Source organism: Equus quagga, chromosome 9, assembly GCF_021613505.1.
Source record: "Equus quagga isolate Etosha38 chromosome 9, UCLA_HA_Equagga_1.0, whole genome shotgun sequence".
Taxonomy (NCBI): domain Eukaryota; kingdom Metazoa; phylum Chordata; class Mammalia; order Perissodactyla; family Equidae; genus Equus; species Equus quagga.
The window spans coordinates 107,756,327-107,782,365 of record NC_060275.1 but is presented as its reverse complement, the minus strand read 5'-3'; the positions used below and the strand labels follow the sequence as shown (position 1 = coordinate 107,782,365).

Sequence of the window (26,039 nt, the reverse complement as noted above, 5' to 3'; positions counted from 1 at the left end):
CTATACCTCTTACAAAAGAATGGCTACCCAGAAATTGACCAAATCCAATGACTAATGAGATTTTCCTCTCCTCGTGCCTTCTCTCCTCATTGGCCTACACAGACCTCTCTAACATGTGGCAACCTTTCCGTACTCCTGGCACCAACTTCTAACTATAATCAGTCTTGATCCTTGTCCAAAAGCATGTGCACAATGATGGGTTTGGTGATGGAGACAGAGGAAGAGGGAATAAACATCCCATCCTACCATGACCTGTTCCCCATTCCACCGATGAAACCTTCCCCAGCCGTCAGTGAGGCACCTTGTTAACAGTCTCTTCCCATCTCCTCACCCATCGTCCTCCTTGCCCTGTCCAACACTCCTCCTCCCCTAAGCCCTGGCCTCAACTTCCAGGGCCTTTCTTTGAAATATAAGTGGGGCATCTCCAGAAAGTCACTAATATATCTCGTTTTAAAGACCCAAGGTCTAAATGAAATGAAGAGTAAGGGCAATGGAGAGCTGAGTGAAGGAAGAGTCCTTTGACATTAGAATTAAAAATCATAAGAATTCAGCACCAAGTATTGGTGAGGATGTGGAACACCCAGAGTTCTCTTATACTGCTGGTAGGAGTATGAGTTGGTACCAGCACTTAGAAATCTCTTTAGTAGTATCCACTAAAGCTATATGTACAGATACCCCATGACCCAGCGTTACCAACTGCATATGGCCCAAACTCTTCACCTCATCCTGTATCCATGCCCTCAGCAGTGTGACTCTGCAGTTTCTCCCACCTCTACTGAAGAAACACACTTCCCCACTTCTCAACTTTGAACCGAGCCATGTTGCTTGCTTTGGCCAATGGAATGTTAGATGTTGCTTACATGCTTTGTCATGTTCTCCTCTGCTTCAGCCATCTCCCTAAAAACAATGTGCCCTGGGTAGCCCACCTGTCCAAGGAGAAAGAGAACAGAATCGATGATCAATGGACCTGAATCTATGGCGTATCCATATGATAGAATACTATACAGCAATGAAAAAGAGTCAACTACTGCTGCATGCAACCACACAGATGACTCTCACTGATGTAATGTTAAGCTAAAGAAGCCCAAGACAAACAAATACTGCAAAATTTAAATGAAGTCCATAAACAGATAAAGCCAATCTAGTTTCATAGAAGCTAGAATCATGGTTATGTTTGAGAGACTATCTATCATGAGGAACATAAAGCAGCCTGTTGGGGATTGATCTGGGTGGTGGTTACACGGGTATATGCACATGTAAAAATTAACCAAGCTACACACTTTAGATTTGTGCACATCATTCCCTGTAAGTCATTCCTCAATGAAAGAGTACACTATTACCAACAAATTATATAATTCTTAGACTTTAGAAAGGTCATGCGTCTGCTTCAGGGACAGCAGGAAGCTATATGCACCAACTCTGGCTGCAGTCTATGAAGAGAAGATGGCTGCCCTGCTCGGCACCAGGAGAGAGTTGGGCAGGTTTGATTTTCCAGGCCGTGGAAGCCAGTCACGAAGCTGGAGAGTGGAGGTGAGGAGAAATGCTTCCTGCCTCCCCAAATACAGAAGTCAATTCACCCAAGAAACACAGCATGTGGCGCCAGAACATACAGCCTAAACGACCTCCATGGGCAAGCCTGAGAGGCCCACATTGACTCTGTGAGTGAAAAAGCATTGCTACGTCCAAACAGGTTTAACACATGACCTGTGAGTGAGCTGGGGATGGCCTTTTGCATCAGCGTAATGGTCAAGTCTCAGGTAAGCATTCATGTTTATTTCCAGTGTTATTTACTCTCCACATAGATAACTCATCCTCTGAGTTTCAATTCATGCTCTAGAAACTTCTAGAAAGTTGGGCTTCATTTGTGTTTCTGATGGAGACTTCTAGAAACTCTTCTAGAAACTTCCCTCAAGCAGCCCCTCGCCATCTACTCCCGTTCACCACACTCAAGGCTTAGGTAGGTCCCCATTTTCGGTGTTCTCACAGTGCCCTGGGCACATATTCAGAGACATATTTTCCACATTGGACTGTAATCTACGTGCTTTAAGTCTCCACTAGGCTATAAGCTTCTTCAGCCTGGAAGCCATAACTCACATGTGATTCTCAGTGCCTGGCTCACTGCTTCCCACAAACATGGTGGGACAAACGCTGTCACCTCTACCTGGAATGCTGCTCCCACCTCTCCACCCAGTCAAACCCTACCTCTGGTAAAGGAATCAAGTCAAGTTCTTCGCACCATGTGGAACCCTCTTTCATCTCTCTTGCTACACTGACCTTTCCTCTCCCTCCTCTGCAACCCTCTGACCTTGAGTTAATTGTAAATATCTTCCATTACTCCCCAACAACTTCATGTTTGCATAGATCTTCCCAGTTGGATTTTAATTAGCAATGTCAATAATTTTTTTTTTTTTTTTTGGTGAGGAAGATTGGCCCTGAGCTCACATCTGTTGCCAATCTTCCTCCACTTTTTTTTTGTCTCCCCAAAGCCCCAGTACATAGTTGTATAGCCTAGTTGTAGGTCATTCTAGTTCTTCTATGTGGGATACCACCACCACATGGCTTGGTGAGTGGTGCATAGGTCTGCGCCCAGGATCTGGACCAGGGAACCCTGGACCACTGAAGCAGAGTAAGCAAACTTAACCACTTGGCCATGGGACTGGCCCCCAGTGTCAATATTTTAGCAAATTTTTGTTCTAGCTATTTCTCTACACTCATAGATATGTTTAGATACATAGATATAGATCTACTTATTCAACTACAAGGTGATATTAGAGCATACATGTGTTCTGTAACCTGATTTTAGTTTTCAACAATAGGTTGTGAAAATCTTTGCAAGTCAATACATTTCATTGGCTTCATAGTACTCCACTGCATCGAGGTGCCACCATTTACATAGCCATTCACTAGCCTATGGATGAGCATTTAGGTCTTTTCCAATAATTCTCTATCACAAACAAGGCTGAAATCAATATCCTAGTACATACATCATTTCAGACTTGTATAATTATATCTTTAGAGTATACCTCTTGAGGTGTGATTGCCAAGTCAGAGTCGAAGAGTTTTTACTGTGATAAACATTTCTAGACCACTCTCCAAAAACACAGGATCAGTTTATAGCTCCCAAATCCTTTCCCAGAACCACTCCCCCGACTCTTCCCCACTCTTTGATTCATTATTCCGTCTCCTAGAAAGACAGAAACCTGGCAGCTTATAGTCTTGCATCTTTGGTTTAAGTGTGTGTGTGTGTGTGTGTGTGTGTGATGAGAGCTATTAAAAAGAGATGTCAACCAGAATTCTTCCATGTCTCTAGATATTGCCACAAGTAAACATTTCATATCTCACTCAACACTGTCAATAAACATGAAAAGATACCCAATATCCCCCACTAACCAAAGAAATGCAAATAAAATAATAATAACCTTTTTGGCTTTGCTTTTTTGCTGCTGATGTCATTTTTGGGTGAAGGCAAACAGCAATATTCTCTGTTGATGCGAGTGTAGGGGAAAGGTACTTTTGCCCACTTTTTTGTTCTCTTTCCTGATTGCATTAGCTAGCACGTCCAGAACAATTTCAAATAACAGTGGTGACAACAGGCACTCGCATTTTGATCCCGACATTAATAGTTGTATTTCCAGTACCTCAGTCACTAAGTATGAAGAGGATTTTAGTTGTTTCCTATTTTTATTTGTATTTCACTAACAGTTCTATTATGAATAAATGACTTTTACCAAACGCATTTTTGCACATCTATCAAGATGAATACACAATGGTTGGTATACTTATGATGAGTGTGATACAAACCAGAGAGTTTCTACCTGCCTACCCATCTGTCTAACCAAGAACTTTTTCAGTCTCTCCAAACACAAGATTTGTTCCAAGTTTCTGGACCAAAACACAAAAACATAGTTAAAACACATGTTCTGAGTATAAGTATGGTATAAGAGAAATAACGGTGTTATCAAGATCCATGTCCCAAGCCACATCACGCTTTGTTTATTCATTCATCTTAAAGAGACTAAGACAAAGTATGGCAGGATCCAGTCTGGTGCAAAGAAATCCTGATTGAGACAAGATAGGTACGAGGCAACAGGAAAGGTTACCGACAAACAGCTTCCACAGCAACATCAGACATCCATTTCTCATTCTCAATCAAAGACACAAATGGAGCCTAAGATGTTCCATCACTCTCTCCCAGAGTTTATGAAATAAAGTGTCCCCTGATGAATCCAATTGCAGGAACTGGCATTGTTTCTAAATTCTGCTTCCTCTATTTGGCTGAGAATAAGTCTGTTAAAATACTAAGATATGCCAGTAAGTGGATCATGTTTTCTCACCACCTGCAGCTAGTTACACTATCTTTGAACTAAATGCATCTCTCTGCTTAGAACTATGATCAAGCACCAACAATGTCATTTGGACCACACAGAGTATAAATTACATTAATGTAATAGGATAATTTAGGTTGTATAAAATAAATATTATGGCACTAAATGCACACATTTTCCAAGGAATCAATCATTCACTTAACTTCTTTTATAGATGCATGGTCCAACATTATACACACTGCTAGGCACCACAGAGAATGGAAAAAATAACTCAGGCACCGATGTTGCCCTCGAGTGCCTCACAGTGTAGCAGAGAACGAATGCGTACACAATTACAGAAGCACAGAAAAGCTCACGTGCCACAGCAGTTCCAAGAGGGAGAAGATTACACACATGTTGGAGTGTTCAGAGACGTCTTAGTGGACAAGTAGATTCTGGATTAGGCTTGGAAAGCAAGAGGGGATTTCTCCACGCAGAAAATAGAGAAAGGACATCGTAGATGAGAAAGGAGTGTCGCCAGCACAGGAACTAAGACAGATTCACAGTTTGTGCTGAGAAAACAAGGATAACTTGGCAGGATCACAGGTTATAAGAAGCACACGGAGAGGGCATATGTCTGGTAACTTCAGATGTGGCTAGCTCAAAGAAGACCTTGGCTACCACGCTGGGGAGCATGAATGTCACCCTGTAGGCAAGTGGGAGTTGCTGAAGAGGCTCTTAAGAGGGGGAACAGGCTAATCAGAATAAAGACCACACACTGCCTAGCTTGCCCTGTGGCTAGATGTGATCATATTACTAAGTTGTAGCCCATGGGATGTAGTTTGAAGTGCTGCGCACAACTTCTGGGAAATGGCCTCTAGACATTTCTAGACATCTCTAGGGAGGTGTGCTTTCCCTTCTTTTGCCTTCCTCCTGGCTGGAACACAGATGTAATGTCTGGAGCCAAAAGAGCCATTTTGGGTAATAAGGTGAACTTGGGAATAGAGCTCACAATGTATCAGGACAATAGAAGGAAGAGCCTAGACTCTGACACATGGAGCACCTTCACAGCCCTGGAGCACCTTACCTGACACTTTTAAGAAAGAAAGAAATTCCAATCTCTTCTGAGTTTCAGATATATTTGGTATCCACCACTGACATCTAAACCAAATCTTATCTGACATGGTTTGGAAAGTGATGCAAGGGGCTTTCTGTAGCTACATGTCCAGGAAATCTGTTAGCTTCACCTTAGAACCTTAAAGAATTCTCTAAAGAGTAGAACAAGCCATACTGAACAATCCAATTAAACTTAGGAAACTGTATCTCACACCACTGCAGAGAAAACACCATTTTTTCAAGCACACATGACACACCTATAGAAATTCATCAATATTTGACCAAAATTCAAGTCTCAGCAAATACTGAATGAATTCATACCAACTGTGTCCTCTAATCACAAGGGAATTGAGCTAGAAATCATAATACAAAGATAATCCTCACATGTTTAAAAACTAATTGCATGATGATTTGTTAATTCTATCTCCCAATTAGATTTTAAGTTATGCAACAGAAACTGACAGGTGAAGCTGGCAAAAAAGATATGGGAAAAAAGTGTGTAATGATGGGAATATAAATTTTTTAAATTAATAAGCTTGATCTCGATCAAAAACAGGCAAAGGATATGAACATATAAATCACACACAGAAAAATACCAAGAGTCAATAAACATAGAAAGCAAGGTTCGAGCCCACTAGTAATCAGGGAAACACGCAAATTAAAATAACAAGGTATCACTTTTATGCAACATTAGTAATTTAATCTATTAGCAATTAATAATTAATGGTTTCCAGGATTGTGAGGATAGGGGATATGGCCACTGTCCTGTATTGCTGACAGAGTCATATTAGCACAGTGCTGATGGTGGGCGATTTGCAACTATCTATCAAAAGCGTAATGGCACATACTCCATAACCGGACATTTCCACATCTCACTCAACCCTACAGTGATACACCCAACGTGTGTGTAGAGTTCACTGCGGCATTTTTCTAGCAGTGAAAAATCATAAAGTACCTAAATGTCGCTCAACAGGAAAACTGTTAAATAAATTTTTAGATTCATTCTGAAGAATATAATGCATCGGTTAAAAAAAAAAAATAGAGTCATATGTACTGATATTCTGTCCAGTGAAAGAAACTGAAGAATAAAGCAGGAAGTGGGGAAAACAAATACACAGATGTTTGTATATACACATAAAGGCATTCTTCAAAGAGTGCTAGGAAGCTGCAGACCATTCTTTTAACAGGGATCACCTGGATTGAGGTAATGGCTTGGCGTGGGGCCTGGGAGGTAAAAAAAAGGAGGGATTATCCATCTTTCTCCACTGGTTTCCATATTATCTGAATTATCTAAATTTTAACATACATTTTAACAATATTAAGTTTTCCTGAATTACTTGTGCGGTTAAAAACAGTTTAGTAGATTATTGGATTTACCCCAATCCCAGAGTGATGTGTAGCGGCTCATGAGCCAACATTCAGTCTCCCTAACTGATTGGGAAGCGTTCTTTCCATTTTCCCAAACTGATTTAAACTTTTCTGGAATCCAGAGAGTTGGATGGATCCTGTAAATCTTGGTTGGCGCTATTTAAACTGAAGCACCTCAAAGTAAGATGCATGTTTCCAGACTGCTCATTCTTACAGCATTTTGAGAATTAAATGAGGCAATCAATGCCTCTTCAGCACTTTGCAAGGTGCCTGGCACATAAGAGCTCAATAAATGGCAGCTATTATTATTTTCAGTAAGCATCTCCAGAAGCTGTCATCCTACTGCAACACAAACTTTGTAATAAATATGCTTATTTTCCGAGCTCGTCAAAGGTTCAGCCATAGTCAGCCTGAGGAAGCGTGGATGTGGGGAGATGCCCAAACGTACTCTTAACCTCCTACTCCAGATGGCTCTCGACCACACTTAAGAAACATTTTCAGTCCAGGAAATGACATGTTGGGATTTGTTTAAAGTAAACGCCTGTCTAATCTACATCACTTTCTACCGCTGTTTGCTATGCAATCAAGTTAGCCTTAATCCATAAATATCAGTGAGTAAATAAAGCAATATATTCTTTGTTTATATTTATATTCTGAATTCTGAATGGATTTACTATATACTTAAAGTTAAAAGATAATAATTGTATAATTTAATCATTGTATAGTTATTTTGCCAGCACTGTTTGGTCTTGTTCTGACATCTAGAATAAATTCCATTATCGGGTTCTGATACTACAGGAGAAATGAGCTCTTAGTTCTAAAGTGCTGGCCAAATTCTGACTCACCATTGATAAGAAACTGTGTTACTTTTCATATCATGCAACTGTCACCCATATGTTAGTACTTTATGTGAAGTAAGGGCCTTGTCTTCATATTATAAACTAAAAGTGCCTTCCACCATGGCCAATATTCTCATAGCTCTTTATGGGAACACTAATCTTACATCAATGTGCAGCTGCTAAGAAATGATTAAATGGATATGTTTTAATACAGAACATGCAACGTAGATATGTTATTAATGTGATTAACGTAATTATTCTCAATGAAACTTTATGCTCTTTCATTGAAAACTGTGTCAGTTTTGTACTTAGCCTTTGCTGTAATTGTGCCATAAAAATGAATACGGTAGGCATTTTGCTAAAGGTTTAACTGCTGGAAACATGTTATTGACCATGCAAAACAATTTTAATTTACTGTGTGTTTATGGCATTCCGTACCCTACGGTTTGCTGCTGAGAGAAAAAGGCACATACTAAGTCACATAAATCATTTTTCTTACCGTATCAAAACCTAAGGAAGAATGTTCTTCTAGCTGTCCAAACTAAAACATACACTAACTACCAAGATCTTCGAATATAAATTAACCATACTAATTTATGCAATTGTTATCACGTTTGGCTTTGTAAATATTCTCCGAAATCTATTTTGGCCTAGAAACACATTTCAATCTTTGATAAGGCAAAAGAACTACATGTACAGCTTTAGGTAACAGATAGTGTTTCTATGTTGTATATTGATTGACTGATTGACTTAAAATCCCCCACACTTTATCCCAATTTGAAATATGTTTAAAGAATGTTAGGGCCACACTCTCCTCTAACAGAACCTTCATATTCCGACAGGCCCAGCCTCGCCTATGATTCCTGAAAAGGTTTTCGCTAACAGAGCGTAACATTCCTCCCGCCTTTTGCCATGCTTTCCTGTACTTCTTGATAAATGAGTTAGTCATCCGAGAAGGCAGGGACAGTGCTGCAAACAAAGTTCTTGGAGCTACTTACGCATTGCTCATTTTCAGTAACCAATAGGTCATATTTTCCGTGCGTCACACCAAGAGTAATGGTGGCCTCATTGACATGGAAAGGGTATGCATGTGCTTCCAGACAAATAATCTGCTCGTCTAATACCCACTATTAGTGTTCTTGAAATGCCTTGTACCTCTAAAACAAAATTACATTTCCCATTTGGAAGAACAAAATTCTATTTCTCTCTGCTTTTTCCTTCCTCTATGTCTTTATTATTTCCAGGGTACAGAGCCTTTCCTGGGGATTCACAACCAGCCAGAGAAACTCGTTCTCCACACCCCCTCCTCCCGATGAGGGACCTCAGGAGACAGCCCTGGCTCAATAGCTACTGCTTAATTAAGGATCCTCAGATTGTTAACTAAGAACTTAAACCGCTTGGAAAAATTTTCCCCCTCAAGCAAGATGGCTTGCCATTAGTAAAACAATCAGGAGTAATTAAAAACCTCATTTTCAAATATAATTCATAAGTTTTACATCATGAAAATTGCTTCTTATCTAATTCTCTTTAAAAATGTTGCCGTAAGCAAAAAAAAGGCCCTCTTTGAAAAAACTAAAGCCAAACAAAAGAAGCTGAAATGCAACTGCTGTTTCTCTTTCCAATAACACAACAGTCCCAATATTTGGTCAACATGCTTTTAGATACATGAGTGCAAAGAAGGAGCATTCTTTTTGTCTTGTTTGACAAAAATATCTAAAATACTTGATTGTCAATATACTACAAACATCTTGGCAGAGACCACTAGATATTATAATTATCTTCTATTTAAACTTCTTATATGCAGATATTCAAAGGGCAATCAAAATTTGAAGGCATTCTCTAAAATAACTTTAAACGAATTCAGCATTCTGCTTGAGTTCACATGCTTTACATTCTTAAATTATTTAAGCAGTAGCTATTCAAAAATCTCTGAACAGAGTAAAATTTAATTACTCAAAACTGCAAAGTGGAATAAGGAAAACAGAAAATGTTTGATTTAATTGAAATCCAATCAAATAGAAAAACAGGTACCTTTTCTGAAACAAATTAGACAAACAATAACAGATGTCAAAGCCTTTTAAATAAATGGAACCTGGGCCAAACTTATTTTCGAGCAAGATGAAAAAATATAGAAACCTCTCTAACCTAATCAAAGCCTGTGCACCCTGGGACAAACTTCAAGCCACAACTATAATTAACAGGAAACGCTAGGGGGCGGAGTTGCATAGTGAGCTCTTCCCGACATCGAACTGGGGAAAGAAATCCAATACCAGGGGCTTCTTCAAATAAACCCTCAAGACCTGGCTGCCACTACTGACTTATTTTGAAAGGCTTTAAACTTTTAACAGATGATCTAAACTAGTCCACTATGAAGGCAAATACAGGAAATCCAGACAAGGGCTCCATGGAGAATAATTATCCTAAGAATGTTCTCTCTTCCTGCATGTGTTCATAAATATAACATCTTACTCCCCATGAAATGATCATCACTTTTCTTCTGAAAATAGATTCTTAACAAACTACTTATTCTTATGGCCTTTGAAAGCTAAGAGTTTTAAGTTACAGATGACATTTCCCATCAAATGTGGGAAACTGATTATTCCATTTTGGTTCACTAAGTATCATAAGCTCAAACATAATGTTTCCGTATTATTAAAAGTTTTCTGAAGAGGAGGAAGTAGATTTCATCCTCCAAAACGCCTTTATATTCACATTCTCTGTCAATGGCACAGATTCAAAAAAGATGGGCTGCCCAGCATCCAGTTGCACTGATTAATGGAAGCCATTTATTTCACATGGATTTTGGAAGCCCAAATGCCAATTTCTGTAGCTCCAGGAGCAACATAAAAAGTCTTTTCCCCTCTTTAAGTCATTGCATAACTTTCATAGTGGCCAAGTCATGTACAAGCCACTTCAATATCTCCCAATTGTATTACCTAGAAAATTATAGCCTCAAACATTCATTCTCCAAATAGCCAAGTTTCCTAAACAACATTCAATGAGATGACGGAGATTCTCTTCAAAACAATCCATCTCAGAAATTGTATATTTTTCAACAGAAAAATATGTACTTATCCAAGATAAAATAGGCTCAATATTAGTTTTTTATTTGTTTTACTATCACTATACTTATAAAAATCAATATTAAAATTATAATTAAAAATAGGCTGAATTCCTCATATATGATGGCTTTTATTTACGATCTTAACCCCTTGATAATTCTGTAGATTGAACAGTGAATGTGGCAACATAAATATTTTAAATAACTCAGAAGAGCAAAGTGAGCATCTGCAATTCTAGAATCTAGAATACATTTTTCACTGTTCTTTCTATCTTAATTCTGTCGAATTGTACTTTTCTTCTTGCTCCTAAAACAAATGTCTTGAATCTTCACCATAATATCCTAGATATACAAATGGATTGAGGAAATTGGGCCACTATCAAGGCTTTTAATATACTAATGCAAATTATAAAACTATAGGCTATAAATATGAAGTTTCCAGTTCATTTACGGAAAAGTAAAACCCAGAATGAAATGTACTTCAGTACGAAAATTAATCATAGTAAACAATCACTAGTATTTTCTATTTCCAGAAGCCATATATAAAAAAATTTCTGTCAAAGATCACAGATTAGTAGACTTCCCTCATCACTCTATATAAAATTTTAACCATTCCTTCTCGACATTTCATATCTCCCTTCTTTGCCCAATGTTTCTTCCTTAGCACTTACTACTAATTAATCTACCAATTATTTTACTGGAAATTTTTACTTGTATATTGTCAGTCTCCCTCTCTGGAATGTATGGCCCCTGAGGGCAGGGATTTTATTTATTTTCTTTACTCTTGTTCATCCCCAGTCACTAGAATAGTGCCTGGCAACTAGCAAGTAATTAATAAATATTTGTTGGATTATCAAATGGATGAATAAATAAATGAATAAACAACAAATCCAAAATCTGGCAAAACTGTATGCATTACAACCATTGTTCTAATAAGGTTAAGAGTCAGGAATCAATAAAACACCATCACATGCCAAGAACTTTGAAAATGTTACTTGATTTAACCATCCCAACAACATTAAGGAATTAATACATACGGTATTATTGTTGGTCACAGAGTTTAGGAAGTGGCTGAGCTAAAATTTGGACCCTGGTCTGCATATTGCTAAGTCCCTGCTTTTTCCATTATATCACATCGATCCTGATATAATTCCAACCCCTCCAGAAGATGCATAACAAATTTTTTAAAGGATGGGTTTAAGTTACAAGGGCTGATTGTGTCAACATACTCATACTCAGAAGGCTCCAGAGACTTGGAAGAAGCAGCTGACTATGAGCGGCAATAAGAATCTCCTATTTACTAGAAAAGCACAGGGTCCCACAACTCCTCAATTACTCACGCCAAGTCTCAGGTGATGCAGGGAGGAGAGGATAGAGAAAAATCACTTAGTTTCTTCACAAGTTATGGGAGAAAACAATTGCATAACCACACAGGTTAACAGAATATTCAATTAGGGCTTTGAAACACATAATCTCATACAGCACATAATCACCATGATGCAGAATCATAGATTCTCCTAAATTGATAACTTCACAAAGAAAACAAGTTCAATAACATTTGTTGATTTTCATAAGGCTCTATTCCAGGAATAACCATGTACAGATCCAAATGCCCTTACCCAAAGATCCAACCATACGCTGTCTGCAAGAAATGCACCGTAGATTCAAAGACCAAATAAGTTGAAAGTAAAAGGATAAAAAAAGATATATATATACCAACCAAGAGAGCTGGTGTGGTTATACCAATTTCACATAAAACAGACTTTAAGATAAAAATTGTTACTAGAGACAAAGAACATTTTATCATGATAAAATGATCCATCCATCAAGAAAATATAACACCTATAAATGTATACGCACCTAACAACAAAGCCCCAAAATACGAAAAGCAAAAACTAACAGAACTGAAGAGAGAAATAGACAATTCAACAATAACAGTTGGAGACTTCAATACCCCACTTTCAACTAGACAGAAAATCAATAAGGAAATAAAAGACTTGAACAACACTATAAACCAACTATACCAAACAGACATTTATAGAACACACCACTCAACAACAGGAGAATACACATTCTCCTCAGGAGTACATGGAACGTTCTCCAGGATAGACCTTGTGTTATGCCAAAATCCCTTACCCAAAACACTTTGGGTCCTTTGTTTCGGAATTCCAAATTAATAAAAAAAAATAGGATATGATGCATTTTCAATATATTATGGAACATCCCACACCCTCAGCAGGGTCTAAGTCAATATCCTGTAAGTAATCAATATTTCTATGGCAAAATATATGAATATTGACACTAACTGAGATAGATAAAACTGAATAGCTTCAAGTCAGTTGAGGAGATATTCTGTCATCAAATAAATTACAGAAACGAAAACAAAATAACTGTTGCTTCTACTTTCAAAATATTTTTCAAATAGATACACTTTTCTTCTTCTGTGCTGCCATCATCCTAGCATGAGCTACTCTTATGTCTTTCCCATCTATCAAGAGAGCATTCTAACAGTATTCCTGCTCTCAGCTCAGCCTCTCTCCAATCTAGTCTTCACAAACAACCACAGGCATCTATTACTATTATTATTATTATTATTATTATTATTATTCCTCTGCCTGAGACTCTCCAATGACTTCCCATTGCTCTTAGAATGCTCTTAGAATGTTAGGCTGTCGAATTTCTCATGATGGCCTATGTGGAAAGGCACACCTCTACTTCCCCAACAACATCGCCAACTCCTCCTCTGTCACAGTCTTCTTTTTATTCCCTCCAATGCACCAAGCTCTCTCCTACTTAGTCTTTGGTTTATCTGCTCCCCCTTCCAGAATGCTCTTCGAAGTGTTTTTCAAAAGTGGGATCATCATCAACCTTTAGGTCTAAACTTAAACGTCACCTCCTCAGAAAGACTTTCCTTAACCCTTCTATCTAGATATGCTTGGACTTCCTCATATTCTTTTTCTTTCTAAAATAAACTGAATTTTGGAGTAGTTTTAGATTTCATAAAAGTTTCAAAGATAGTACAAAGAGTTTCCATATGCCCTGCACACAGTTTTCCCTATTGTTAACATCTTACATTACTGTGGTACACTTGGCACAACTAACAAACCAACACTGGCACATTACTATTGACTAAGTACCACCCTTTACTAGGATTTCACTAGTTCTTCCCTAATGTCCTTTTTGTGTTCCAGAATCCCATCCAGGACACCAAATTACATTTAGTTCTCACCTCTCCTAGCTTCCTCTGGTCTATGACAGTTTCTCAGACTTCCCTTGTTTTTTCTTCACAGTGTTGAGGAGTACTGGTCAGGTATTTTGTAGACTGTCTCCCAACTTGGTTTGGTCTGATGTTTCTCTCATGGTTAGAATAGGGTTATGGGGTTTTAGGAGGAAGAGCACAAAGGTAAAGTAGTCTCATCACATCACACCAAGGGCATATGTTATCAACATGACTTATCACAGATAATGTCGATGATCACCTGGCTAAAGTAGTGTTTTCCAGGCTTCTCTACTGTAAGGTTCTCCCCCCACCCCCTTTCCACCCTGTACCCAACCCATTCTTTGGAAACGAGTCACTAAGCTTAGCTCACATGCAAGGGGTAAGGAGAGTTGAGCTCCACCTCCCGGAGGGGGCAATATATAAATAAATTACTTGGAATTCTTCTGTAAGAGAGATTCATCTCTTCTGCCCTATTTACTTATTCATTCAATCATTTATTTATATCAGTATGCACTGATGGATGTTTATACCATAGTTTGAATTATAATCCAATGTTATATGATTTATTTCATGGCTCAAAATGTTCCAGATTTAGCCACTGGGGACGATTTATTTCATGGCTCAAAATGTTCCAGATTTAGCCACTGGGGACTCTTCCAAGTGGGCTCTTATGTCCCTTTGCTGTACTCCATCTTTTTGTTTTCTGAGCAGTTTTTTATTTTCTAGTACAAGATACTCAAGTCTCATCTTGTATAAGAATAGCATCCTATATGAAACTGGTTCCTTTTGTTGGAGACAAAAGATCCGATGCTAGGTGAGCTTATTATTGCTGTGTGTCACTGCTATTAGGTCCTCTCAACAGACAGAGCTAGGACATGGAAGTGTATACACTAACACGTGCATAAGGACACATCTATAAATACTTCCATATGCAAGCATTTGTAAACATGAGTATATACTAATGTTTCCAACTTTAATCCAGTACCACATGGCTCATTCTAGTATACCCTTTTTTAATTACCCAGTTTATTTTCATTAGAGTTATTAACATAATCTATAATTACCTAGTTTTTAAAATTTATTTACTTATTCATTGTCTGTCCCTCACTATCAAGAACTTAAATTTAAAAGCAGACATCTTGCCTGTTTTAACCAACTCTGTAGTTCTAGGGCCTAGAACAGTGCCTGCTACATAGCAGTGGTTAATCTGTTGAATGAGTGAAAAAATAATCAATAGAAAATTACTGATTATATAATTCATAGTAGAAAATAACAAAGATGAATTATTCTAAGGCAATCCCTTGACATGAGTAAAATCATCTTCTACACCAAAAATAAACACATATTTGTCCATTGTTATGCCATATTATATTAATAATCTCCATGCATTCATCATCACTTGGCATTGAAATTGTCCCCACAGGCCACTCAAGGAATGGTTGCCGTTTTTCCACTAAAGTTTACTCTAGTCGAGCTTAATCACGTCCAAAACGAAAGTAGCATACTTCTATCTCAAATTTCCTTTTCTGTAACAAATATTATCTTCAGTCTCAGTAGGGTGCAGGTCAGAGAGAAGAGGCAGAAGGATGTGGGGAGACTCATCACCAAGTTACTCAAAACTGTTTCAATATCTAAGAGTCTTTCCCTCCATAGTCTAAGAAGCATTTGTCATCCAAAGCTACACAACAAATTTTGGCAGAATTAGTTGTAATCTTGTTGGCTTAGCATTTTCTCACTCCTTTCTGCTTCTCAAATTGCTGAAAGTCTTGTCTAGATCTGAAAATGACTTTAATAGAAGCTATGGCAGTATGACTGAAAGGCAAAGGAAGACAACATGAAAGGCAAAGGGGAATTCAAAGGTGGTCTTGCATTCAAGATTTTCTTACAACTTCTAGGTTTGAGCTTGGGCACACGTGGTCCTAAAGAATACAATGTGGTCAAGGATCATCAACCCTATTCATTGTGTCTTTCTCTTCTAAAGACCGGAAGTTGCCCTGGAAACCTCCCATCTACCTGCCCCTACTAAAAAAATACAAGGAAGATGTTGTCAAAAAAAGGATGACATAGAAGGAAGATAAACATTTATTGAATGTTAAATATATGCCTGGCAAATCCTGTACTCTTTTCTACTCTACTATAAATTTTTTTTATATTCTTTTTTTTCTTTAAATTGAGAGTTCACAGAGCCTGGTCCCATGGCCAAATGGTTAAGTTTGTGTGCTCCACTTCAGCAACCCAGGGTTCATTCGTTTGGATCCTGGGTTCAGAGGAACACACTGCTCGTCAGGCCACACTGTGGTGGCAGCCCACATAGAAGAACTAGAGTGACTGACAACTAGATATACAACTATGTACTGGGGCTTTGGGGGAAAAATAAAGAGGAAGATTGGCAACAGATGTTAGTTCAGGGGCAATCTCCCTCACCAAAAAAGCAAACAAAAAAAAAGAAAAGAGTGGCCAGTTAGATAAATATGTATGTAAAACATCTGCAAATGTAACAACAGAAAAGAAATTAATACTGGGGAGGGAGTGGGGGAGAGAAACAAGCGAAAGTACTTCCTATGGCTTCTGGAATACTCTTTCACAAGAAGCTAAGTAAAATTCCCTGATACTTGTGAGAGATGTTATCTATCTTAAAATCTTTCTTTTAACAGTTTGAACAAACCAAGGTGAGCCTGGGTCAATTTCCTGAAATAGTTCCTTGTTTAGGTGAACTATTTTGTCACACGGAGTCATGACACAAACAAGTGTCACGGCACAACTGCAGTCCATATATAACAAAGGAGTGCCTAGAGGCTTCCCAAAATAAGAGCTGGATGCTTACGGGGAGGGCTCCTGTGCCCAAATTAAGCTTTGACCACTTGCGCATAACTAGCATACCAAAATGACTAACAAAACTAACAGGCACATCAAGCAATGGAGCTCTGTTACTGTGATAAGGACACATTGCCCAGGTGTCATCAGTCAAAATGAACTAGCTCCAAGAGAGAGAAAGCAGAGAGACAGCAAATTTTTAGAGGGTAGTTTCAGAGCATACCACACCTAAAGGAAGGACGGAATAAGAAAGGTCTCCTCAAGAAGTTCTCTTATTGGCTTCACCCTACCTAGAAATGCTTCCAGGTTTTTGTCACGTCTTCCCATGTGACTGCTTCCGGTCCCCCTCTACTTCTATGGGACTTCATTTGGCTAAATCACATAGAACAGCTGTTGAATTATGAGTTACACTCACAGGGAAGATGCTGTCAAATATCCAAGGATACAGAAAGCACAAGCCACAAGGTAGGCTTGGCCGAGTCCTCAGTATCTACCATCCACTTACTTGTAATTCTAGGTGATTATCTCCTTAGTCCACTCCCTGCAACACTGAAGGGTTGGAAGCACTCTCGCTTTGCCCTCAGAGTCATCCCATTCTACTCTTAGAAGGCCCCAAAATAGAAGGAAGCTGAGTCTCCTTTGTTCCAATCCCTTTAGTAAACATCAGTCACATCCGAGCAAAGCCACACGCCAAGGCCAACCAGGAAATGGACAAGGAGGAAACAGTCTGTTCTCTTGCCACATCTCCCTATGTTGGAGTACTGTATTCACCAGTGGAAAAATCGTTTTTGAAGCTATGTTAAAACTGTATAAACTGGTCATCAAAAAAAAAAAAGTCACCTTGTTTTCAGCCAGGTGGCAGATTTCACACCAAAAAAATTATACCCAGTAGACATTCTTAGCAGCCCATCTATACCCACAATCATAAAGGAAAATTTCCAACAAATTCTCTGAACAAACGCTAGATGAAATCCTTCAACCAGCGACAACTCAAGCAAGCAAGTGTATCACACATGGGTAATTTCACATCCACTGAGTCTTTTTTCATGACATTTTATTTTTTGAAAAGAGCAGATAATGTCTCAGTGAACCTTTTTATTTTAATTCTAGGTATTTAAAAATAGATCCCACTCTTAAAGATTTTTCCTGTGGTTTGAGGAACTGAACATATTTGCCCAGGCAGATTCAGAAGAGGATTATTAGAAGATCAACTTAAAAACAACTTGAAAGTTAACCATCAGGAGATGGGTAATGTGTAAGCAATGAAGGCAGTTTGATTTTTTTAAGACATTCTCACTGCAGAAATGTGAACATGATCCCCATATTTCCGTCCACCTTACTAAAACACTCGCTTATGCATTCATTCATTCATTCATTTATACCACAAATATTCACTGAATATCCACAAAGTGACCAAGAAAGTGAATCTCAAGCTATATTGAGCTGTGTTACTTAATTTGTTGTAAAACCTGTCTCGTTCACTGTTATGCTTGCCCTCTTAGAAGGCAAGTTTGGAAACCCCAAGCAAACTAAAACAATATCATTTTAAGACTTTCAAAAGGGGATCTTCTAAGCACCCCTGCAGGCTTGCGGAGAGCCTGAGAGGACCTATTTTAGGGCCAGACCTGTGAGCATTCTCTAAAATGCATTCCAGAACTCAGTGAGGTGAGAGGATGGCTCGTTCCACGGACACTGAAGGCTTCTTCTGAGATATCCTTCCTTCTACTCCTGACTCAGCTAAAGCTACTCCTGGAAATTTGGGATTTGAGTCTGATACAACCAAGAAACTGTTTGGAAGAAACGATGGTTTTAATATTTAATATTAAGAAGTTAATAGCATTTCATAATGGAGCTACAGTGCCACCATTTTCTAAATGATATGTTTATGATAATTTCACTCAAAACTACAAAGAAACACATAAAAATTTTAAAACACTTCACCCATTTAATTCTCTAAGAGGTCAGAAAACACCTAAGTCCATATCAGTACTCCATTTATTTAAATTAGGGGTTGGCAAACTACCGCCAAATCCAAGTGGACCAAAACCAGCATACCACCTGTTTTAGCAGAGCCCACGAGTTTTTAAATTTCAAATAGTTGGGGAGAGAAAAATCAAAAGAAGGATACTACTTCCTGACACATTAAGGTTACGTGAAATTCAAATTTCAGGGTTTACAAGTGAAGTTTTCCTGGAACACAGCCATGCTCATTCATCTATAAAGTCTGTGTCAGATTTCCCACTAGGACAGTAGTTATAATGGCCTTCAAGCCTAAAATATTTACTATCTGGCTCTGTACAGAACATATTTGCTGACCTCTGGTTTAAATAATAAGATAAATGTCATCAAGTGAAGACATTTTGGAGCCCGCTAGGTTCCTCTACCCAAACACTGCCAAATCTTCCCGCCACCCAACCTTGGTTGGACCAGTAAGACTGCCCAGCTCCACCCCAGAGAAGGTTCTCTCTTCTACGGGCAGCTGGGTGGAGAGGCCAAGACAGCAAAGAAGAGAAAGTTGTCAGAAGGGAAATATTTAAAAAGAGCTAGAAAACGTAGTAAAGCAAATGTGTGTAGAGAAGAAATTTCTGGAGAGTATCATCCATTGGGACCACATCATCCCCAATCCTCTCTATATAAAGGTTCAAAGCAAATGCCAGGACACAATGTTCTAAATGGCCTCCATCTCTTTGTACTACCTTCTCAGAAGCATGTGGCTTTGAGATAAATTGTAAAATCACTGTACACACAGCCTAGATAGTGAATGAGTCGGCTATAGCAGTAGACAAAGTATAATTTACATATTTTATTCAGTAGAGAATCATTAATCAGTTCTAGTGAGTAAAATGAAGATTCATGTGTCTTGAGAAGTAGTAAGCAAATGAAACAAAAATAATTTCAAAAGCGAGAAAATTGCCTCGTGATGTGTTGTTTGATATTTTTAATTACCTATAAAATATGCCAGAATATGCATTAAAATATTACATTTTAACATTGTTTCCCAGTTGTTCAGGCATGGTAATGAAGAGCTTCCCCTCCTCTTGTCATTTGCTATTAAACTTACAGAGAATGTTAGTGAGAGCAACAGAGAAAAAAGAAAAGAAAAGTGGTGGCTCACCAGGTCAACGAGGTTGTAGAAATTTTTAATCCATAAAATGCCTTGAAGTAGTATTTCAAATGACAGCATGCAACGCCAATAAAGCCAATGCTCTGATGGGTTCTTAAAACATTTTCAAAATCACGGTCAATTTTCAATGATAATTTGTCAGCTTCTCCTAGTGTATCAGCTACATCATGAGAGCAACTTAATCACTTCTGAAGGTGGAAATACCCCTTTCACGACAGAGCCCCATTCAGGAAAATAATGACCACAGGGGCCTCAAGAAGTTAATTAAAGTTCTATTAACACTTTACAAATAGGTCCAGAAGCTGTATCTTAAAACGACAGCCAAGATGAGTGTATATGGTGCCAACTTCCTCTCTAATTCACAGCTTTCATGATGAATCCCAGGGTTTTAAGAATATGGATAAAAATGAAAAATACTCTCAAACTATTCTCCCTAGGAGACTTCCCAGTCATTCTTACTGCTATGAGAAAACCTGTTGCTGACAGCACACTGTAAGTGTTCAAAGGAAAAGCAGTAAGTGGAAGTCTAATAAAAATGATAGAGGCTAGTAAAAATGGCCAGGGGCCTAATACCTGTGAAGGAATATGGCCCACGTGCAAGTCTCAATTCCTTCCCGCGCAAGTCCTGCCCTGGTCCTTTCCTCTTGTGCTCTGAGTAATGGAGGAGGAGGAAGGAAACGGGATGGACACCACTATTCGCTGCGCCTGATGCTCAGCCACCGGCCTGTGCCCCTTCGTGATTGCCCCCCAGGGATCTGGGGCTTCTCGGACCTCCTGCCTACCACACACACCCCACCCAACAGGGGGCTTTCCAGAGGATAAACAAACAATGGCTGCCCAATGACACAGAATAGCACTGCACTGTTCTTGGCCACATGTAAAAACATCTCATAACTGGGATTATGAGCAAACGCCAATAGAGACCCACGGGCAGGGACATCCGGAGGGTAAATAAGTTCCCATGTACTGAGATCATTATATCTCATTACACCTGATTTTTAAAATGCTGATTTGTTCATTATTTATGACAACAAATTTGATCAGAAACTGAGATGGGCTCTCCCAGAATAAGCAGGGAGTTAAAATGCAGGAACGAAGAATGATGTGGAAAGAGGAGTCATTAACTTCACTTTGGTGACAAGAGATTGAAAGAAACAACAGAGGCCAGTGAGCACTGTTGCTGTAAGCAAGTCAAGGTCTCATCTATTAGTTGATTGAATAAGTAAAAATAATCAGATCCAACACTGAAATGTCACCTACTACGTGCTGGGCACTATTCTAAGCTATGCTATATTTATAGAACACATATATAAGCTATACTATGTTTATATAGTATATACATAAGCTATACTATATTTATGTATATGTAAATACATAAATATATTTATGTATTCAATCCTCAAAATAATGTATAAAATAGATGCCATTATTATCTTTTAAAGATGGGTTAACTGAGGCACAAAGAGTTAAGGAACTTGTCCAAGGTAACATAGCTATTACCTTCCATTTACACTGTATTTTTCTATGTTTGGGCGGTACAGTCCATCTTTAATAACAAGTTTTAAGTTTCCTGTAAAATACTTTATCTAGTAAATGTTCTCTCTCCAAACATCTATATTTCTTGACAAAGTATTGAAAGCATTCATAAACTTGAATATAGCTTAATTAGTTTATAATGTCACCAACATCTCAAAATAAATTTCATCTTATATGCTCTTAGATTCCACTAATTTTATACCATACTATGAGATTCAAAACAGAATTAGCTTTTACTCTTAAAATATCATTAATGCATCATCTTGAATATGTTAATCAATAAAACGAATTCTGCAAGTAGGTAGGAAGGTAAACGCATGTTAATTACTTCAAATGTCTTAATTAACTCCTACTGCTAATGATACAACAATTAAGGTTTTAATATGTTGTAGAGGATACATCAGTTTTCTATTGGGTCATGCTGCTGAGCATCACTGAAATCCAACGAAATGTGGAGCTTTAGACCCAAATTCTCAAAGAATTCTAATCTCAATGAGAAAAACAAGTAAAACTCAGGTTTTAGAATCATTGCATCATGTTTCTCTCACACACACCAGATTCCTGCTTAGCTGCTCCCTTCTCCACTCTGTCCCCATGTCCCTTTGAACATCAGGAGGTACAATCTGGTAATAATCACTTACGAAAGTGCTGGAGCGTATGCACCAAGCACCACTGATAGAATCAACCTCACATACATTTTTTTAACCTTGTTTCTGAGCCCTGGGATGGAAGTTACGGTGGTGCCTGCTAACCAAGAACCAAATGCAGAGACCAGGGTAGGGAGATAGAGCCATTTTAGAAGATATCTCCTGCAGTAAAGATGACCACTCTCTTTAAAAAAAAGGAAGACTCCAGACGTGGAGTCTATTTTTCCTTCTCTTGAATCTGGGTTGCTCCTGTGACTTGTTTTAATCAAGAGAATGTAGCAGATACGAAACTGTGTGACTTCCAAGATTGGGCCTTAAAAGATCTGTCACTTCAGCTTTCATGCTCTTGGAACCCAACCATCATATTGTGAGATGTCCAAGTTGTGTGGAAAGAGAACTGAGGCACCAGGTGACAGCCCAAACTGAGATTCCAGACAACAGCCAGCACCAAGATCAAGTCGAATGAATGAGTCATCTTGGATATTCCAATCCAGTCAAATCTCTGGATGATCACAGTTCCAGACTGCCACCACATGTGGAGAAGACCCTCCCAGTTGACCTCAATCAACTGAGACTCTTAAGAGATAATAAATGATAGTTGTTGTTTAAACCACTAAGTATTTGAGGTGGTTTGTCATGCAGTGATGGACAGTCAAAGCCTTTCTAGACCATCTAAGGGACCTGGGCAGAAACCAGTTCTTGCTTGACTCAGCATTACACAGTATAAGTCATGATAGACCCAGAAACTTGGGGTGACTATCATGGAGTTAAGAAGAACAGTTTCTGGGCCGGCCCTGTTGCCAAGTGGTTAAGTTCGCATGCTCCACTTAGGTGGCCCACGGTTTCACCGGTTCAGATCCTGGGCGCGGACCTAGCACCACTCATGAAGCCATGTTGAGGCAGCATCCCACATAGCAGAGCCAGAAGGAGCTACAACTAGAATATACAACTATGTACTGGGGGTCTTTTGGGAGAAGAAGAAAAAAAAACCCAGAAGATTGGCAACACAGATGCTGACTCAGGTGCCAATCCTTAAAAAAAACTTTTAAAAAAAGAACACTTTCCAATATGGGGCACAGGGGCTAAGACCATGGACCTCAGAGCCAGACCAACTAACTCTGAATCCTGCCTTTGCTTTTTACTAGATATGTGCCTAATACAAGTTACTTAACTTTTCTGTGCCTCAGTTTCCCTTTGTGTAAAACAGAGATAATGATATTCTCTACCTCATAAGTTTGTTATGAAAACTAAATATCAGTATCAGTATACGTAAAGCACTTAGAACAGTGCCTGGCACAGAGTAAGTGTTCAGTAAATGCTCTCTTAGTATCATTATTTATTCTCTATTCTGTTCTATATCCAAGGAACCCCCCCCCCCATTCATGGCTATGGGAAGGCTCTATACTTAGGACAGAGGGATATGGAAAGTGAAGGGGAGGGCCATAACAGGCTTCCAATTTGATCCTGTACCATGAGGAAATGGATCTCTACCACACCATAGGGCGTGAATGTGATAGATGCTAAATCTACTTGGCCTCACATCAGCAAGGGAGAAAACCAAAACTCAGAGTTAATGCTCAGTTTGAGGGTCATCCATAACCGAAATGTCAGACAATCAGTCAAACTTTATCTGAGAATAAACTACCCCCAAGTATAAGAATCCACACTTTGGGAACCCTATATCTGATTTCTGTTCATTAAGAGTACTGAGTTTTACATGTATATAACATAGTCCTAAAAGTTCTTTTCTTGGGCTATCATCATCACACTCATATCAACTTTGTTTCTAAATACTATTTTCTAATTCACTGCTACAAACAGATCTGATTATAGATCATGATAATATTTGCATGATGTTGTCATAAAATTATTCCTAAATGTATTAGTAATACTCAGTAAATTTGGGGGTTTTGGTTGTTTTTTGTTTTGTTTTGATTTTTTTGGTCATATCATATACACATTTTGGGGAATTGCTTTAGTTAAAATAATTATTGAATTTTTTTAATGAAGCAAAACACAGTGGTAATCAATTCATTATGCTATAGGAACAGAATTAGTAAGGTGTATTTTTTGCCCCAGCCCTTTGTCTCTTCTTTATTTTAAAACTATATCAAGGACCTACTTCTATTTACTTCAGAAGTAATCATCCCAAATAAATTGATATGTAATAGCCATAAGGTAAAATTTTTTAAATATTTGGCATTTTATTTGAGCTCTTGAACATTCAATCATAGCACTTCTCATAGGACTTTTGACTGAAGCCCCAAAGCTCTCCATTTCTCATATCCACATATTTCTATTCATAAAATTATTGTAGATTCAATTATACTACTCATATCCTGGTCTTTAGACATGGTGCCATTTGTTTTTTAAGACAACTATAATGGATTCATAAACTGATACACAAGTAGCTCAATCAGTTAGAGGTTCTGGGAAAATGTGTCAGGTGTCTGCCTATCACTCATCTACATTAGTTCTTCTTCTTTCCAAATTATTTATAAGCCTTAGGTCAGCTTGAGAAAATTCCTATTTTCATCTCATCCTTGCTAATCATGCCTTAAATGGCGAGTATCAGAGATGCAAATTAATTGTAAACTATATGAAGGAGGCGGAAATTAAAAACTATGAAATTTGAATTATTAATGCAGTAGTAATTTACCTTCCAGGTTCCTTCTACAAACACTAACAATTTCACCTATTTTATATGGCTCAATGCAAACTAAATTTGGTAATTTAAATAGAAACAGGGAATACCAGATTTTATTACTTTTTTCCCCTCCGACCTTTCCAATTCCCTCTTCCTTTTCTTTCCATTACCTCTTCTGTCTCTGTGTCTTGAACCCTACTCTCTGATACCTGCTTAACTTCAGCCCCATGTCACCACCAGGTTTCATCAATTACACACTATTCTGCCTTAGATGTCATTCTTAATAGTTTGTATTTTACACTACACCAATCTATTTAAAGAACTGAATCAATTCCACCATGAAAAAAAAACCAAAGCCAATTTTTCCAGGGGCATTTGTAGGGTAGGATTGCGTCATTATGTGACTATACACAAAAAGTTTAAGAATATATGCAGTTTCAGTAGTATTATTGAGAGTAACTGCTGGGAATACTTCTGCATCCACTATGTAGTTGAACACAGCAAAGAATGAAACTAGCTAAAATTCAACTGTGAAAAAATCTCATATGAAAAAGAAAGCCTGGTTAAATGAAAAGTGTGTTCAGATTAGAACTAATAGATTCAACTAAAGTTTCCAGACTAGTAAAATTTTGCTTTATGTGCACCTGTTTCCCATAAATGGAGCCCATCCAGGGCTTCAATGCTTAAATTAAGAAAATATTACTAAAATAAACTGTGTAACATTTCTAATTCATAATATTGATTTAATTGGAGTATAAACCATTTACCAACTTGCCCTTTTAGAAACAAAGAAGGGTATAATCTCATTAATAAACAACAAATTAATAAAAGAAACCATTTGAATAAAATGTCTTGAGTTTCTCAGATAAAAATGCCACAGATTTCTCAAAGCACATCTCTACAAATTCTAAATCTTGGTTTTACTGTGATTTGCATAAAATGTTTTTAAGTAGTATATGTAAATATCCTTAGTAATAACTTAACTCAAGTGCACTCATGTTTAGCAAAATGATTTCAGGGGAAAAAAATGTCACACATGTGTACCTGGCAAGGTTGTTTCATTTTAATGGCTATGACATGGTATCTGTAACAGCAGAGTTCGCAGGTCCAGGAACCCCTCTCACTGATCCACTTTAGCAGGCAGAGCTGATGTGTATAACGAACAGACCCGTCACATCGGCAGGGGTTTAACAGTTCCCCCTGAAAGGAAAACGGCTCAGAATGAATAGTTATGCTCGTGCCTCTATTTTAAAAATCTAACACCCGCTTTCTTTTGTTTCACAGCCATTTACAAGGATACAAGCATCAAATTCTATCCTAGAAAATGAAATTAAATTTTTATACTTCTGATGGGAATGAAACT

General features: G+C 38.1%; 1 protein-coding gene across 1 annotated transcript in view; it reads right to left on the bottom strand.

Annotated features, from left to right (window-relative positions):
• Positions 1-26,039, bottom strand: part of MARCHF11 (membrane associated ring-CH-type finger 11) — a 108,024-nt gene that overhangs the window by 80,341 nt on the left and 1,644 nt on the right. The window contains exon 2 of the mRNA XM_046671150.1: positions 25,721-25,876. Within this exon, the coding sequence (XP_046527106.1) occupies positions 25,721-25,876 (156 nt within the window). The remainder of the gene's footprint in view (positions 1-25,720; positions 25,877-26,039) is intronic.